Consider the following 19,137-nt stretch of genomic DNA (forward strand, 5'->3'; position numbering starts at 1 on the left):
ATGTTCCCCAACCCCCCACTTTTAGATGAAAGTGCTGCAGTAAAGAAAACACCACAATTTCAGCCATAACATGAATTTTCCTTTGTGGTCTGTTTATCTTACATGGATTGAGTTTCAGTATGTTATTTCACAAACTAACAGGCACTATATTTACCACAAATAAATTTGTAACGAAATATCTCCATCTTTATAACTAATGAAAAGGGCAAAATATTGTATATGTTAAGAGTTTAAAACAATTAATTAACAATTGCCCATGTAACTGGAAATAATTTAATGGCTGATTTCTCCACAGTTTTGGCATTTCTAAATACTAACTTGTTACAAACACATTGCAATCAAAAAATCTGCTATGTGTTTTTTTGTGCTGCAATGTATAATGCAACTATGTATGTAAACATCATATATTTCCCAAGTCACAATATAAATTTCAAACCTGTAAATTAGGTTTGTGCTCTGCTTCTCAGTGTAGCTGAACTCTGTGCATAAGAATGACATCATTGTTTCTGGAGCAACTAACCTACATGAGAAGAGGAGAATCAGTAGCAGACTTTTAAGAGGAAAATATCAAACAGAATGAATGGTTTGAACACAACATACGATGCTTTTGGGTGCTATAAACATTTTATTGTTACTTGTTTGGGAAGAACTGCATAACTCACTGGGGCTCCATAACTTGTGAGTGATGCAGCCATCTCAAAATGTAGCAGATTTATCTGTCAGGGTGTTCAAATGAAAATGCAGGATCTCATTTCCTCCTGGGCCATTATAAATTTGACCCAGTGTTTAACAATGACCCATCGGCATGAATTCCTATACATTTACATAAAGCATTTGGATTAAAATGTAACCTGATTTGGATTAAAATGTAACCTAAAACTTGCATTTAAAAAATGTAACCTGATGGAATATTTCAGTGTCGGAGCACTAAAATCTAGTTCTAACTTCTATTTTAAAAAAGCACCAGAAATTTAAGGAAACTTTCTCCAACAGCAGTAATGACAGGAGAACAGGGCACTTCAGATTTTTTTTTTTTTTTTTTTTTTTGGCTAGAAATTAACAATAGCCCGTATAATTTATTCTGCACAGACAATAACTCGGGTCTCGATGAGGTGGCAGCATGACTGCCACTACATTTTAACCTCACTCTGGCATGGGGCCTCCTTCATCCTCCCTTTACCTTCAGAGAGGCACCAAATGGTGCTTTCCAGGGGCTCCCTGGATGCTTGGTGGCAGTGACCCCTCCTGCCTTTGGGGCCGGGGGTCCTGCCTGCCCCTGGCCGCTCGGGTGAGGGGATGCGGGGCTCCGGGAACGCCGGGCACGCCGGGCACCGGGCACGCCGGGCTCCAGGCATCAGGCCCCGGGCATCGGGCTCCGGGCACACCGGGCTGCGGGCACACCGGGCTCCAGGCATCAGGCTCCGGGCACACCGGGCTCCAGGCATCAGGCTCCGGGCACACCGGGCTCCGGGCACACCGGGCTCCGGGGCTCCGCATCGCTCCGATCCTCGCAGCATCTTCCAAGTGCTGCCCTGCAGAGGGGATGGCTCTAAGCCGGCTCCGTGCCGGGCACTTCCCAAGGCTTCGCTTCGTTTTGGGGGACTTAAGATGACAAACCAGCCCTGAGTCCGCCTGACTGAGCAGCACAAAGCATTTCGCTGGGAAAGTTTGCTGTAATAGCACCCCCGCCGATTTTCGCCTCAGCTTCACCTAGCATTATTATTACTATTATTCACACATTCTGTGGCTGATGGTGTGGCCGGGCTTCTTCCAGCTCACAGCCATCATCATCACCCTGTGTGTGGCCGGAGCATTTTCCTATTCCACCCACTTGCGACACCGCAACCAGAGGCTCGCGGTGACCCATGTGGCGGCCGCAGACCCGCGGCAAGACCCGCTCCTATTCCCATGCAATTTGCCTCAAAGCGGGAGCAGAAACCTAGCCCCGAGGAGCGCCGAGTTCCGCTGCTCGGGATTAATTTTAAGGCGGCACATAAAGAGCCGAGTGCTTCGGGGAGGCGCAGCCGGCTCGCAGCCCACCTAGGTCCGCAGTGGTGGGGATTTCGGCGGGGGAGCGGTGCCGGGAGCGGGGCCGGGAGCGGTGCCGGGGAGCGGAGCGGGCCGGGGCCGGGGCGCAGCCGGCGGCGGGGGCGGGCACAGCCGCGCCGGTGCCGCGGGGGCTGGGGCACGGCGGAGGCAGCGCCGGAATGGGGGTGGCTTCCTGAAGCGCGGGGAAGGGAGGGCGGGAGGAGGCTGGTTCTTGCCTTTCGGTGCCTCTCCGCCCCCCTCCTGCCCCTCTCTCTCTCTCTCGCAAGTTTGCCGCTGTGCCGCGGCGCCTGCGGAGCGGCTGGCTGCGGGCTGCCCCTGCCCCGCTCCCGGCGCTGCCCGCGGCGGGGCGGGCGGGGACGGCGGCGAGCCGAGGCGACCCAGGGAGCGGCCCGCCGCCCCCGGGGAAGGCTCTGCTCCGGGGAGCATCGGGGGGAGGCGGCTGGCACAGACGCCGAAGCTCCGCCGCCCACCCCCCGGCAGCGCCGCAGTCTGCCCAGCGCCGGCAGCCCCGGGAGATGGTGACACATGAAGCGTGCGGGAAGGACCATGGTTGAGAGGACCAGCAAGTTCTTGCTGATCGTGGCCGTCTCGGTGTGCTTCATGCTTATCCTGTACCAGTACGTGGGGCCGGGGCTGAGCCTGGGTTCCCCCAGCGGCCGCTCCTACTCGGAGGAGCTGGACCTCTTTCCCACGCCGGACCCGCACTACGTGAAGAAGTATTACTTCCCCGTGCGGGAGCTGGAGCGGGAGCTCGCGTTCGACATGAAGGGCGAGGACGTGATCGTCTTTCTGCACATCCAGAAGACCGGCGGCACCACCTTCGGCCGCCACCTGGTGCAGAACGTGCGGCTGGAGGTGCCGTGCGACTGCCGGCCCGGGCAGAAGAAGTGCACCTGCTACCGGCCCAACCGCAGGGAGACCTGGCTCTTCTCTCGCTTCTCCACGGGCTGGAGCTGCGGGCTGCACGCCGACTGGACCGAGCTCACCAACTGCGTGCCCGGGGTGCTGGACCGCCGGGAGAGCGCCGCGGCCAAGACGCCCAGGTAGGCACCGGCCCTCGGCCCAGCCCTGCCGCCGCGCTGCCCCCGCTCCGGCCGCCTCGCCCGCCCGGCCCTGCCCCTGCCGAGCCCCCTGCCAGGCGCTGCCGGCGTGCCGTGCCTCAACCTGCCCCGAGCCTTCCCTCGGCTGCTTCACCTGTCCTCCCCTCCCGTCCTCCAGGCTGTGCCCTGCGCCTTCCTCCTGCAAATTTCCTGCTCTTTGCCCCCCACGCACCTCGCACGCTGCGCCCTCAAGCCCATGGTCTGCTCCAGCAGCCTCTGTGGACCCTTTGCCGAGAGCATCTTTGTGCTCTTTACTCTCTCTTTCAAATGTTTAGCCTTTACCTCAGACATCACCTGGCACCTTTTAGGAACCGTTTATACCCCACCCTTAGTCTCAAGCTTGTCTTTGTGACCAGCTTTGCCCGAACCCTTTTCCTCCGGCTGAAATTGTTCTCCAGTGCAGCCGAGGAGAGGCACACGAGCCCAGCAGTGCTCATGCTTCCCTCCTCGGTTTACTCCCCCCCAGTCTGCACACAGCTTTTTGCACATTGCAGAAAACACTCCTTAAACCCCCTTTTTATGTTCCTTGCTGTTGATCTCCGTGGGAGACCTGAGGCGATCACTTTCGGGGAAAGCAGCTACCCTGTACTTGTTCCTTGAGTGTCCTTCCTGTGTGCCCCAGGAGAGAGGGAGAGCCATCCTAAAGCACTCCTCGCTGCATCCGTGTGGAACACCCGATGTATTTCTGCCCTGTTAGCCCATCATTTCTCTGCCTCGGTCTCTTCATTAATTATAACCTTCAGAGCAATTTTCTGTTTGAAGCACTGTAGTAAAGATAGTGGTGCGTATGAAGATCTCCAAAAGATTGTTATTTTAGCTCAATATACTGCTGTCTTTCATTTCACATGACAGTTTTTAAAATTATCACTATTTTTTTAGCACTATGCATGTTCCTTTGACGTACTAGTCGTTCTATTACAACACTTTGTGATCTGTTTTGCCTTAAAGTTTCATTCAAGATCTTATGCTAACATTTGCTTATGCCATATACTTTATTTATAGGTGTGTTGTTAATATCATACTTAATCCCTTTAATGAAAAGTGGCCTTTAAGAAAGCACATTTGGGCATCATAACTGTGTTTCCCCTGCGTTTTTTAAAAGCAATTCTTCATGATATTTCTTTTCTTGGAGCTGTGTGCAGTTGCTGGGGTTCTTTATTGTCTCTGTCATGATTGCTGCAGTTTTCGGCCCGTTTCAGTGTTAGTCATCCAAGTATGCTCAGACTGCTGTGCTGCTGCCTGACCCAGCAAACTGAAGTGTATAACTCAAGGGTTGAGGCTTTCCTGTGCTCTCTTATTAATAAGGTGTTTGAGAACACCTCAGAGTAAAATATCCTCTGCCCATCTAGGTTGCTGCTGAGATTTTCGTGAAGTGTGGTTAGGAAAAATGCGCAAAGTTCAAACATGGTTTAAAAAAAGAAACAGAAATTACCCGTTTTGTGAACCTTGGCACTTGCCTAGCAAACCATTAACCTTATATAAAGACCTGTGTGAGTTTATGAATTGTCTCAAAGCCTTGTGTGCTTCCTTTGGCAGTTTTGTATGAGAATTTGCTTTGTGTTCAGTACACAACTTTATTCAGCCGCTGGATTTTTTTGTACATGTACTTGAGAAAGGGGCACATCAGGTTGTGAGGTAGCAATTAAATTCCTCACAGCAACTTCTAGGAAGCTGAGAAGCAAAAGTCTGTTGCTTTATCTCACATGCTGGTGAATAAGATTTTCCTTGCCATTTGCTTTGGAACGTCAGGAACTGTATGCTTCTACATGCTTCTTAATTGTCTTGAATTTTGGATGTGCAGGGAGAATCACTAATCCTGTCCCATTCCTTCATGTCTCTGCATGTAAAGAAATACTTGTGCCCAGTGTTGTCTCTCGACTTCCTTTAAATCAAAATTAGAACTTCTTTTCCAGGAGTTCAAGGACTATCATATGGAAGCTTTGGATAATCTATGGTTTATCACCTTGGTCTGTTAAACAAAACAAAATTTACTGATCATTGTTGTCCTGGGGGTGGTTTTAGTGCAACCAGCTGCTGGTTATTTTAATAACACTGTCCTAGGATCTGTTGTACTGCAGTCCAGTTCAGCTGGCACCTTATCCAAAACATGGTTTATTTCATGCCTAAGGAAATTGCAAGTAAGAGACAGTGCTTGTTTAAAACAAACATTTGATGGGTTTTCTTTGTTAAAATACAGATGGTCTTGTATTGTGTCCATTACAGTAAGAGCAATATCACTTTATTTGTCCATTGTGAATGTTGGATCTCTTATGTTGAGATGGGATATCTTTTTAGGTAAGGTATATGCTCGAGAGGCTACTGTTTTCTAATGGAACTGAACTATGAACATGTCTCTCTCAAAGGAAACAGAAAAAGGAGCAGCCAACAACCATTCTCTCAGATTCTAATGTTATCCAATCTAGATTTTGGAGTGTGGTCTTCAAATTCAGCTTTTAAAGCTAATGTATTGGCTTCTGCATTTGCTGCTTAATACAGAGTTTAAACCTTTGCTCTTCCAAATATATGTTTTGTCCCCAAAAACAAAACAGCTGATTTGTGATTACAAATAAATCTGCCTTCTAGAGAATGCTGGAAAGCATGAAGGTCACTCAGTATTGCCCACATGCAAAAATCATGAGGTTCAAGCTGTTCCCTCTGTAAGGAATGCAGTTTTGTTGCTGCCCAGTGCCCTATTGCACTACATTCCATAACCTGGGCATGGAACATAAATTTGCAATGCAATTCAGCTTTTTTCATTGTTCAGTTGTTCTGTGTCAGACTTAAAGATTAGGAGCCCTAGATTGCCAAAGGCTCTCTTTCTCTCTTTCTCTCTTTCTCTCTTTCTCTCTTTCTCTCTTTCGTTTTTCTTTCATTTTTCTGCATTGATGCAGTGTCAGAAATGGGTGTGTTAGCTGTAATGGGTCAGCACTCCAAAAAAGTGCCTCACCCCCTTCCCACCCCCTCCTGGTGACTTTCCTGTTTTGTATTCAAAAGGCTTCTGGACTTGTTGAAGCAAATGTTATGTTTTATACACAGCCAGTGAAAGAAAGATTGATTTGTTTGGGGGTTGTAAAACTTGGGACTCCAAGGAACTCTGAAGTTGGCTGTGCTTATCAGTTAAGTCACTTAGCTGCAGTTCTCTTCATGGCTTTAGTAGAGGAAAAATTCCAAGATTTGGGAAAAGGAGGCCTCATTATTCCTTGTGCTGTTGGGCATAAATAACAGTTGCAAGAGACTCTTTAAAAAGAAGCGAAATTAGGATGCATGCCTTGAGTCACCATGCTGATATTTCAGCAGGCAGAAGCTGTGAACTGCTCCCTCCAATTTGTTTCACTTAAAACTTCAGAGATCAAATCTCTTCTGTTGATTCTGAGGGGGGGGAAAAAAAAAAGCCAAACTAATTTCTTTAATTTGACTTCCAGAATTAGAAAAATCTGTGAACTGACTCACTAGTGCCTTGTTTGCTCCCAACACAGGAGCACAGCCCTGGGTGTTCTGAACTTGTACTTGGAGGACACTTCATCTGTGAACTCAACTCTAATGTGCTGCAGAAGAAATAAAACAGGATATATTACACCAAAGGAATTCTGTGTGTTTCCCCTCCTTCCTATTCCCAAAAAAACTCCCTGAACAAACCCCAGACATCCCAGGCTTTGTAGCTGTCCTGCTGATTTCTGCTGCCTGTTGAAAAGAAGAGCACCGGGGCTGGCATTCTCCTGGAGCTGCATTATTCACCTGGGAAGGTTCAAGGCACACAGCTCCTTTAAAGCTGCATTTCTGGAAGCTCCCTGGTGCTGGGGAGAGCTCATGGAGCTGGTGGAGTGTTGGTTGGGCATTGCTGGCTCTGTGCTCCCCCAGCTCATGCACACACACTTCTTAGCACTGTGTAGATTTTTTAATTTATTATTTTTTTAATGAGCTGCCTCAAGACATGAGCTTAGCCTTGGCTTTCTGTATGGGTTTCTGTGCTAGGCTGTCATAGGAGTTTGGTTTCTGAGTTCATCTGTGGACAAAAATAACTAAAGTGTCTGCATGCTTCTGATTTCAGTATTTTTTCTCAAGGTTTCGTATGTGTAGAAAGCAAAAAAATGTAATCCACAGACTTTTATGTAAGAAATCCATGGCAGGTCAGTAAAACCTGCTGTTATGCAGATCAGTCAAGAATCTCTCTGATTAGCTATTTACAGCTTATGTTTTGGGTTGGTTTTTTTTTTTTTTTTTAAGAAACAATTAACAGGGCTCAGCAGTTTGTTAGTTTGATTTTTCTGAAGTGTGAACTTTCACAGCTTCCAACTACATATCTGTCCCATTGCAGGGATCTATTCTTGATGAGGTTTTTATTATATGTGTGCTTGTGAGCTGCAAAAACACATTGTCAAGAAACCAACTGTTTGAGAATGAAAAGCTTTACCAAATAATTTTTATAATATTAGCACTTTTTAAAAGCTTGGGCTTGTCATTCTTTTGGGATCTGTGTGTGTTGGGGGTTGGGTAATGCCTGTCTGCAGGGAGCAAGGGGCATTTTTCTACACTCACCAGTTCAACTCAGACTTGTTTATCATAAAGACCAGTGGAGAAATATCAATACAAAGCTATTTTCAGTAGCCTGGTTCATTTCTCAAGCCTCTAGCACGTGGAGTATTTTAAATCCTCCTAGTCTGATAGGAAACTTTTTGCACCTGGTTGTGCTCACCCAAAGCCAGGCTGGTCTTTCACAGCCAAGCAATTCTAAAGGGCCAGGTAGTTTTATAGTGAAAATCTTCACATTTGACACAGTTACCAAAAAATTTGAACTCTTCAAATAGCTGCCTTAGGTTTGAGGTACTGTATTGATCCAAGCTTGAGACTTTCGGCTGGTATGCCAGGTTTAATTACTCCTACCTGGTTTTTGTTGCTGTTGTTGACAAAGCAAAAGGATGTGTGTGCATTTGTACTGACCTGAGTTTTCAAAATCAGACATTTGGCTGTTTTTCATTAATCTTTAAACAAAAGTTGCTTCATAACATAGAAATTTTGTTTTTCTTCCTTAGAAGTTTGTAAACACTCTTTGTCTCGACCTCAGATTTTGCCTTTTTCTGGTTATCATTTCCTGCTCTCCAAATAAAAGTGTGCAGTATTCAGAGTAAACCCTTGGATAATCACCTCTTCCTTTTTTTTTTTTTTTTTTTTAATGTTGTTCTTCTCATTTTTCTTGTTTGTGTATTCCTTTTATTTTTTTAACAATTTTGAAATAATTACTTTAGAAGAGCTGGCTTGAATGTTATTAACAACTGAACTGGATGGTTTGCAAGATACTCCCATTGTAAGGAGAGTCATTAAGGACAGTTCCTCTGTAGATGCACATGGGTTCCACCATGCTAGTGCAGGCAAACATTTTTTAGGTTAGTTACTCAGCTATTAGAGTGTGTAACATTTTTCGTGACGCTTCTTGGCTGCAGCAATGCCAAGCCCAGTTTTCAGGCCTCTGCTGAAGGCTCCTGATTTGTCAGTGTGAGGTGAAGAACACTCACCAAGAAATAAAAAACCAATATGATCTCCAGTAATGCTGTTGTGTCAGCTTTATGCTTCACAGGAAGAAATCTGTCATGGAAGGAGTTTGGATTTCATTAGTGCTATAGGGGCTTTAGGTGAAAACCAGCATGAAAAATTTGACGTTGCCTGGTAGAACAGCTGCAGAATTACCTGGTGTGACTGGGCAGTGTTTGGTGAGGACTCTTCCCTGCAGGAGGCTGGGGTTGGATGTCTTGGGTTGGATATCAGAACGTGAGCTGCACGAGGTCGTGTTACCCCTGGAGAAAGCACTGCTAGAGAGGATGAAGTTACAGCTGGAGATGATTGCAAGGCTGCCCTCTCCCTGGGCCTCTGCTCCTTCTAGGAAGGAGGAGATCAGCCTCCTCTGGTGGCCCCTTCCCTCTTTGATTTGTGGGGTTAGGCTTAATGGGCTTCTCCAGCAGTCAAGCAGAAGCTTTTGGCTGCCTGTTGTAGAAACTGGAGGAGTCTCACCTGGGACCTGTTTCCTGGAAAGGAATTCAGGATATGCAGGGCTGGAGTTATTTAGGAAAACTCCCTCATGAGTTCATTTCATAGGTGAGATTGATGTACCTTACCTGAGTCATGTTTGTGCACTTCTGGCTGGCTCGAGAGTCCTTGATGACTCCTTGCCAGGATGTTCCTTCCCCAGATGTTAATCACAGCAGGGAAAAGAGCAGAGCCCCAGAAGAATCAAGATAAAGCTAATCAAGAGGGATTGTCGCTGTGCTCTTCTAGTGACTTCGACCTGGAAGCAAAGAGTAATGAGAGAACACACCTGATGTTAAATTTGCTTAGAATCACCTGTCGTTATCAAACCTATGACATCCACTCTGAGTCTCCCTACTATACATCTGCTGTCTTGTACAGATTATGGCTTTTACAAGCCTTGGGAAGTGGGAGAGCAGTGTGGACAATTGCCTTCAGCCAATCAGAGAACCAAAATCTCTGGTTTGTCTCTTTTATTTTAAACTTCCAATTATTTGGAAGCAATTTTACCAAATTTGTGGAAGTAATGCTTTAAATAGGTAATATTTTGTCTGTGAACACTTGGGATTGTGCTTGCTTTAGAAAGCCAGAGTGACATAGTCTAACTCCACAAAACCTTTTTTATGCTTTTATTTCTACAAACTACTACAACAGAGAGGAATTTTCTGTTGTTGACTGAAATTGTGCTTTGTCAAGCAAAGATGAAGCATGGTCTTTAATTCCCAATATTCACAATTGTGATAGCTACCAAGTCAAGATTTTGTGATGAAATTTTTCTTGATGTGGACAGAAGGGAATGATACTTATACATGAGAAGCAAAGACCTTCATAAACTGAGATGTTGCTGTGTTTGGAGAATAAACAAAGTACAGGAAGAACGAAGAGCTGAAGTAGCCCATTAGAAATTTGCTTGTTTTGCCAGCGATGGTTGACCTTAAAAATAAACAAACAAGCAAAAAAACACCCTCTGCTTGTTCTAAAGGAATTGAAATAGAATGATGAGGGAAACATACCCACTTGAGGCGACACAGCTTCTGTAATCGCTGTTGGATGTAGTTCTGTTCCCCCTTCTGTTTCCGTAACAGAGCACTCCGCAGGAAATGCAGACTTGAGAACGTCTCTGAAGAGTCCTTTGGAGATGATTGGCACAAAGGCACAAAGAGCCCTCAACACCCCTGTACTGTAGCATGTCAGGTCTGAGATGTGAGGAGGATGCTTCACACAGCCCTCTGTGTTGTGCCAAAGGAGGAGCTACTTCCCTGATGGGTCTGCTGGAGCCTGGCATCTCCTGGGGGTGGGAAAAGGGTTTTTCAGGAAAGGTCCACGCAGGGAGAGCTCATCAGGTGAAAAGCACAACGTGTGCTTGATGGGGTTTAGTTAAACTTCTACATTTAGTTAAATTTCTGCATTTATTAAATGGTGTCAGTCTGTTCATTTCTGTGATTAGTAGTACAGAAGTACACTACACTATTCTGGATTGTGAGAAATGGATTTGTAAAGTCATAGTAGTATTGTGTAGCAAAAGCTAATAAGCTGGGAAACATTTATAAAGTATTGTAACCAAGAAATAAATTTTCTTATAGTTTAGACATAGTATAGAAATAAGTTTTCTGAGAGTATGGCGTTGAGTTTTACATCTCTTCATCGAGACTGATAATAGAATAAAATCTTTTAAAACACCTCTCAGTTACCCCATCTGTATAAAAACTAAGAAAACCAGCCCTGGATGTGTTTCATCCCTACAAACTCCTGAATAAGGCTAAGGATATGATGTATTCTGGGGCATCTCTTTTTCAGTGCTGTGCCCAGAAAGGGTTAAGAAGGTCCCCTTGTCCACCTTTAGCTGTAACCTGAACTTTTTAGCAGTACTAATTATGTCTTAGCAGTACTAATTATAGCATTTGTTCACCTGTGTATCTCAAAGCCTCTTAAAAATTTATAGTAAATAGCACCTGGTGTTATATTAATTTCAGACTTCGGGTCTGTGCCTTCATTTCAACCTGAAGACTCTTCAGGGGTCTGTCTTAAAGCTGGCTTTGGCCATAAATCTCAGACTTTCATGTCAGTGTACAGACTTTCCTGCCCAGTCACTTGGGGTCACTTTGGTTTCTTCACTTGTTGTTACTGCTTGCCTCCGTTTTTCCCTCCCTTCCAGCCTTTTAGTGGTAAATTCTACACTGTAGCTCACCTGTTTTTCTAGAGGAAATATTTCAGAATTTCCTGCCAATTTAAACAAGAAAACAGTTATTTGCAATTAACTTTTTATGGTCTGACTCTGTGTTTTATTTCATAACTAATCTCCATCCCATTAAGCAGAGATTCTTTGATTACCCCTCACTCCAGACTGAAGTACTATGATCACTTTTATGGAGCTGTTCTACATCGGGGGAAACCTCAGAGCTTCCTGAGCAGCCTTTTCATTTTTGTTTTTAAAACAGACCAAATTTCCTTTTGCTTAATGTTAACCTTCAAGTACTAACAAGATGATTTGACATTTTTCTGCCAAATAGCATCACTTAGAGTTTGAAAATGCATGGTAACTTTGCACTAATTTCAGTATATTGATAGGGAACTTGTTTCTAGACAAGTGCTAAAGATTTAAAAGTGCTGCTTCTTCCATATATTGGAGTTACTCTACATTTTAGCCTTAGTTCTAGTGTTAATTATACACTTACTCTACATTTTAGCCTTTGTTCTAGTGTTAATTTTACACACATATAAGATACCTGATAACAGTGAAATATTCTGTGACTTTTGGAAGATTTTCTGAAAAGCATTGCACCGGTCATGCTTTTTTTTTTATTTTTTTTTTAATAGAAAAGTGTGGCTTGTATTTTTTTCTCTCAACTGTCTTAGAAAATTTAAGCATCCAAGCAAATACTGTAAAAACAGAATCGACTTTTTTTGTTTAAACTAACAGCTCTTGCTGCCATGACCCCCTTGCTCTCGGTAAAGATTTTACTTCGGGTACCTGTGACCCCATATCAAAGCATCAGGGAAGAAATCAATGCCTCCCAGCTAAGGCAAACAGCAGCAGCATGCTGACTCACCAATTTCCTGACAGGTTTTGCTTTCCTGGTGGAGATAGACAAAAGTACAAGCAGAACAGGAATCGCTGAGTATAACCATAATCAGTAAACCATCCCTTCTGTTAACATGGCTTAAATCACAAAAGACAGGATTACCTTCTTCTGTTCTCTGCCTCTTTCTCTTCTCTTGCTACCTGTGCCTTTTTTTAGGCCTTTGAAAGAGAAAAGACAGATGTGATGTGGGTAGCTGTGCAAGGAGGAGGATGGAACAGATTTATTCTGGCTGCTGAAGCGAGTGCAGGAGGGGTCATTTAGATTAAACCCCCCATTAAGGGGAATGCTTCTTCCGTGGTGTGCTGCACAGAAAAGAGATATACTGTCACAATAAGACACGAATGATACTCACACGTTGAGATATTTAAGGTAAAAAAAGGTGTATTTATTTTTGGACTTTGATATTTTATAGAAATGTAAAAGTGACTATGAATTAAAAAATAAAATTGCTACTTCTCTAATTACACTAGTTAAACTAACACTTCATCAATTCTCCTTCAAAAAGAAATACAAAACAATCATTATTTACGTAAAAAATGTGTAAAAAACTCCATTACAAAAATGTAAACGTCAAAACGCTTAGAAAAACTTTAAAAGAACAGGGCGACAATATACAAATGCAAAAGGATCCCTTTCAGGTAAGGAAATGCCTTGGCATCTCCTCTAGGAGGGCAAAACTGGAACTTCTTGTTCTGAGCACCTGAGAGAAGGTTCTCTCATTGGTTACACTCCTCTGGCTGCTGTTATTATTTGCACCATATCCAAAATAAATCATCTGAAGTACTTTTTTCCCCACTGAATTTTTCTTTGGTTTATTTGGCTGTGTTCACAAACGCGTTTAAAATGACACCATCTTTCTGTGTGTGTGCATAACCTGACTCCAGTGGAGCCCCAGACCTGGCCAAAGGCAGCGTGGCGAGGTGCTGTATTTTTAACAACCAGATTGTGTTACACGTATCATGTCTCTGACTGCTGCTACCGGTGGCTTTGATTTTGAAATGTAACATTACACTGAATGCTAACGACTCAATATCGCCCTTCATTACTAAAGCCATTATTTGGGCCCAGCATTTAATCCTGTTCTTTTTCTTGTCCTTTGCAAATGGGCTTTTTCTGAGCAATGTGTTATTTCTGTATAATATCTGAGCAATTTTATTTTCCATTCCCTGAACTAATACTTTCTTCCAGGTTGCCATCATCTTGTACCTTGATTGCTTCAATTTATGTTTCTGAGCTTGATAAATTAAGTCTTCTTTCCCTTTAGAGATCTCTTACTGCCTAACCCATCTCAATCTCATAAGTTACCAGATTTTTCCTGAGGGGGGGCTCTTTCTGTTCTGATTTTTGAAGAGCCCTTTTTGTAATATGTCAGAAAGTTTTTGCCATACAAAATATAACTGTGCCAACATCATAAACAACTGTTAATCTGAACACTCAAATTTAATGCTGTCAATACACTTAAATATTTTTGGCGAGATACTACTGCCTTGTAACACAGCGCAGAAGGGGTTGTTTTCATGACTTGGACTGAATTGGATGAAGCTGACACCTGTTTATGGAGGCAGTCATACGTAGCAAACACATACCTTGAAGAAACTCCAGAGTAGCCAATTGCTATTTTCAGCAGCTGCACTTCACAGTTCCCAGTTTTCAGCCCTGGCTGTTCAGAATTCACTCAGGCTCCAGGCAGACAGTGTGCCAGCAGTTTATATGAGCTTCATTTTCTGTTTTTAAGAAGAAATGACACTCCAAATATTGAAATGGTGACACAAAAATCACTGAATGATACATGAGTTTGAATTTAAAAAATAACCCTGTTGTTGACTGTTTCTGTTAACACAGGGCTGGCTATAGGTGATCTCCTGTGTGTGACTTGGGAATGCCAAGAAGGGACTGAAAAACAGCTGCCACAATTGTCTGAATTGTATGAACTCTGGTTTGATTGTATGTCAGGAGGACTAATGTGACTCCCACCAAAAAGGGATTTTCAGGGAGTTATTCAATGGCAGAAGAAGCTGTAGTTAACTTTTGGGTGTAAAAGGAGTATCTGAGGTTTGCCATACAACACAAAAAGAGGCAATAAGGGAATAAGAAGGAATCATATATAATTTGTGTGGATTAGGATTTTCAGATTGTAGATGGGTTGTTAGTTAGTTAATAAAGCTTTTTTTTTTTAAATAACCGTAAAGTTTTTTATCTTAGTGAAGACATAGTTTCAATTTCTTGCCTTTCCTTCCACCTAATTTCTTTGCCTTGGGATTTGCTGCCAAAACTGTGTGCAGTTCTTTAAATAAGTAATATTGACTACAGCATGCAAGAAAAATACTTGAAAAGTCTATTGTGAATCAATACAGTTTGTGAGACAGCTAGCTTAGAGAATTTTCAAGACATTTGTCCTCCCTCACTTCTAAAACATATTTAGATCTTTTAGCTGCTATCTGCAAAGAATTTATTTTTTAATATGATTTAGGCAACTCCTGGGAAGAATAATTTGGCAAGTTCTGTGAAACTTTCCAACTTTTTTCTTCATGTTAGCTGCCTCGAGATGACTGAAGAGGTCATGGATTTGCCTTCAGCTATTTTGAAGGTTTGCCATGCTGTGACATGCTGCTTGTAGCAGCTGCTCTGAACAGCAGTGCATGAAAAAGAGAGGTGTCTTTCCCTGAAAATGCAATCAAAAATCAGGATGAGTGCCTGGAAATGGATGAACTTGTGGTGGCTGAAGTTTTCCGTGTTCCTTTGGGAAGGAATTTCGTTTGGAACTTTTGGGAGGCAGGTTCACGTGTGATCAGCAGTGGCGGGGGGCATCTTCCTTGGACATCCCTTTCTCAGAAACATTACTGAAGGTTTTTCTGGACTGTGCTTAAGCCACAGCAGTTCTGTTTAGGTGTTCACCTGCCTAAGACAGCAGCTCCTGGTAAGAAATATTCCCCTAGTTGGCTGAAGTGTTTGCACAGTGCTGTAACAGGAGCTGTCAGCAGCAGCAATGCAATTGCTTTGTCTGAACGTTTGAAATGGGCTGATGGAAACAGTTGTGCTTAATAGGATTCCACGGGCTGGAAAGCAAACAGGAAATCATCCATCCCATTTCCATCCCAGCAGAAGGCCCAGCCAGGGCTGTGGAAGCTGGGCATTACAGAAGCTGGATGCCTGCCCAGGTTAATTTGTTCTTCAGGGAAGTGAGCAGAGACTGTTCCTAGCCCGGCTGTCTGTCCCAGCTTGCCCAGGCAAGTCTCAGGTTCGTTTGCCAATGCCAAGACTGGGTTCTGCACAGCCAGCTCTCGTGGTGCTGAGCTCTGAGCTGATCCCTGCATGCGAGGGGCTGCTGGGCACGTTCAGCACAGGTTTTGTGTTCACAAGTGCAGGGGGTGCTCCTCTCATGGTCTCTGGGGGAACTGCTCCCACCTTCTGTCCCCAGAGCTGCTCAGGGAGCATCTCCCCTGTCACTGAGCCAGCCAGTACCAGCAAACTCCTTTGTTGCACAAGAAGGGAAGATTTTTGCCATACCTGTGAGTTTTTATTTGTGAATAGCCCAGGTATCATGTCTGAAAGGCAGCAGAGAACTGTGCCTGATTTTCATACTGCTCCTTGCCATCTGACCCGAAGTACTTCAACAATAGTTATTTTTTATTGTCTTGTTAACTGGGGTCACCTTGGAGCTCTCTTGAAATGTTGCCTGCACAAGAAAATGGGGAAATGTTTGTATCCCAGTCTTAGTTTACCACAGATGAAAAGCCATTACCTGGCGAAGCTGTGTAAAGGCTGCTGTTCTTGAGGACAGTATTCACAGAATGTGCATGTGCACATACTCTGCTTCTTCAAATTCCTCTGCAGTGTAACTGGTAATCCATGTGCCATTCTGAATGGGGTATTATCTGTACTTTTTATAAATGCAGAAACAGAGGCAAAGGCTCGATTGCTCACCATGGGATGTGCCAGGACACCAAATCTATGACAATATGTGTTTGTTGAGTGCTCATCCATGTGCTTACAGCAGTGGGTTGTGCCTTGCCACAAGCAGTGTTGTACAGCGTGATGCAGTTTTGGGATCTGCTGGGAGTTAGCTTGCATTGGACTGTGTAACCTGGTAATTGGGAAATTTCCTGTCATTCAGTCAGACACTAGGAGTAAAGATCTTCTAAATCAGTTTTCTAAACGTCATGAAACAAATGCAGAAGTAAATCTTCCTGCAGGCTGGCCACAGTATGACTGCTTCCATTTGGAAATCACTTTTCCCTAAGGCTTTCAGTCAGAATGCCTTCTTGGGGAGAGCTTTTTCTTCTTGTGCTCTAGCTGGTGTTGTAGGGGGATGACTTAACACTTGAGGTGTAGTTGGCCTGTAATGACAATATAAATCACAGTAGGAGGGGTGCAGCTGCAATTTGTAAAATGTGCTGGATGATCAACAGTCTGTTGTGCCTGCTGCATGGATTGTGGGTAGCTGTGATGAAGCACTGCTTGTCAGGGTATCACTCAGCTGGAAACCTCACAGAAATTGAGGGATGGATTCTCTGAACGTTCTGGAGATGTGGGATGCTTGGTCTGCCAAATACTTCAGGCAGGATGAATTGACTCCTTTCCTAATTAGGATATTTCCTGATTCTTTTGAATTTCTGAAGTTATTTAGGGACTATCATGAAAAGTCTGTTTTCTGGATTGAAGCCCAGCCAATCCCAAATCTGGAAATAACTGCTCATGAGAGAAAAAAGAACAGTTATATTTGTCAACTCTACTGTTGTGGGTAACTGAGATTTAGAGACTCTTGCCTAGTGCAGAAAGGATTTGAGAACAGTTTTCTCTTATGGAAATAAGTAGAATTACTTGCACACCAAGGGTTTATGTGGCACTCTTCTCCTTTTCATGGGAATCTGCACTCATGTTGGGATGTTTGTGAAAGTTTAAACTAAACCAAGTTAAAATAGATGCATTAAACTAAAGCTGGATGCTCTGTATGAACCATAACATGCTGAATTATTCTGAAAATCACCACCCAAAATGTGCAAAAACCACCCAAAACAGTACAGATAGGAAGCAGTGCTGGCAAATTCCAAAGGTTTCAAGTTATAAAGTTCTTGGATGCTTCAGGATTCACTGCTGGGATATTCCTGTCTTGAGAAAAACTCTTTTTCATGTGAAGTGGTCTCTCTGGGGTCAGTGAGGGGAGAATATGTGGAGGAAACAAGTGGGCGTTCACAGCTTCCCACAGGAAAAAGCACAAACAGGCCTTCCTTCCAACACATCCAGTTACTGGGTGTGATCAGGAACTCAGAACCTTTTTCTTAATTAAGAATACTGGTCTCTTGCTCCAGAAAATAGTTAAGCAACTGTTTATAGCAGTGAGGGAGCTCAGAGGAGGAGCTGGTTATACCGATTCATTCTGGTTGTTGGCTTTTCTTCCCCCTTCCTAGTTATAGGTCATTTAACTGTGACTTAACAGCTAAAGCTGGGACTATCCTGCATGTCACATAATCCTTTCTTTTCCATTCTGCTTCATGATGCAAGTTGAAACAAAGGCCTGGTTGTTTAAACTCTGTAAAAAAGTTCATGTGCTTCTAAGCCTGGCTTTTAAATCACACCTCCAAGCCTGTATGGAAAAGCTGCAGGCAAGTTTTGAGCAATTCATTCTTCACTCTGTTCTGCACACAGCTGATGGCATCACAAGAGGGGCAGGAGGGGAATTAGCATGCAGATGGTTCTTTAAGTGCTGTGCCTGGTTAGAGATGGGGCTGGGACCAGTGCTTTGAGGTCAGGTAAGGAGATACGTGGAGCTGTCACCCCCAGGGTCACAGCATCAGTGCTGAATGTGCTAAAAGCTCACATGCTCCTGGGCAGGATTTTCAGAGCTGCTCTTGGGGAGCAGATGTTCTCTCCAAAATGTGACTGTCCATATGGCACCACAGACCCCTATTTCTTTTGAAGCCTTACTTGAGCAAGATAGAATGAAGTGGAGGAACTGAGCTATGCAAGTGGCCAGGTCAGTTGTGATGTTCTAACACTTCCACTGATGGTTTCTGCTTTCTCCAGGTGGCCTCTGTGGCATGCCAGAGTGCTCCTCTCCTCTTTGGGAATGGAGGAGACACAGGCACAGAGGTGTCACTGCTCTTGAAGCACATTTGGACACTGCTCTCAGTGTCCAAACTGTGATCCCCACATCCCTGAATCACCTCAATGCAGTTCTGTGATGCAAGGACCATCCAGACTTACATCCAAGGGCTCCTTGGACACAAGAACCAAAAATGTTCCACTTACTCAGGTTAGAAAAGTTGTTTCAAAGGCACACAATATGGAATGTAGGAGAAACCTGGCCTTTCAAATGACATAGTCACAGTGGCCACCACTTCAGTACCTTGGGCAGGTACTGGGTATTCTTTTCTTCCTTTCCTTTTTAATGGCACTGTGCAGCTCTGAAGAAATTTTTATAAAGACAGTGAGTTGTAAGCTAGCCCAGGAGACGGGAACAGTTTTCCCACTTGTGTTGGAAGGCAGAAAGAGACAGTGCTAGTACCAGAAATAAACATGGATCTGAGCTTTAAATATGGAGTTCAGCTTTCTCAGCATTTGTGTAGTTCTGTAGTTTTGACTCCTCCTATAGTTTATCAGAATTCTCTTTGCTTGGCAGAAGGGAGGTGTCTCAAGAAGGAGCTGTTTGGGGTATGGCTCCATCCTCTGTGCATTAACTCTCTTTTTCCCACATGGGAGCAATTACAATTGTTCATTTTTTTTTTTCTTTTAACCATTTGATGGCACCATCCCTTACCTCTTTGTCTGTTCCTCTACAAGAGGATAAAAGAATTGTAGATGCCAGCGCTCACTAACTCAATCTGAGGAAGATGGAATTCATTCTGAAAGCCACAGAATTAAGTGAACCTGTCACAGAATTCTGAGCC

At 44.0% G+C, this 19,137-nt stretch overlaps 1 protein-coding gene across 1 annotated transcript in view; it reads left to right on the forward strand.

Annotated features, from left to right (window-relative positions):
- Positions 1-2,164: 2,164 nt before the first annotated feature.
- HS6ST1 (heparan sulfate 6-O-sulfotransferase 1) overlaps positions 2,165-19,137 on the forward strand; it is a 189,408-nt gene continuing 172,435 nt past the window's right edge. The window contains exon 1 of the mRNA XM_041416267.1: positions 2,165-3,092. Within this exon, the coding sequence (XP_041272201.1) occupies positions 2,575-3,092 (518 nt within the window). The 5' untranslated portion in view covers positions 2,165-2,574. The remainder of the gene's footprint in view (positions 3,093-19,137) is intronic.

This window comes from Onychostruthus taczanowskii, unplaced genomic scaffold (assembly GCF_017590055.1).
Source record: "Onychostruthus taczanowskii isolate IOZ18803 unplaced genomic scaffold, ASM1759005v1 scaffold51, whole genome shotgun sequence".
Lineage (NCBI taxonomy): Eukaryota > Metazoa > Chordata > Aves > Passeriformes > Passeridae > Onychostruthus > Onychostruthus taczanowskii.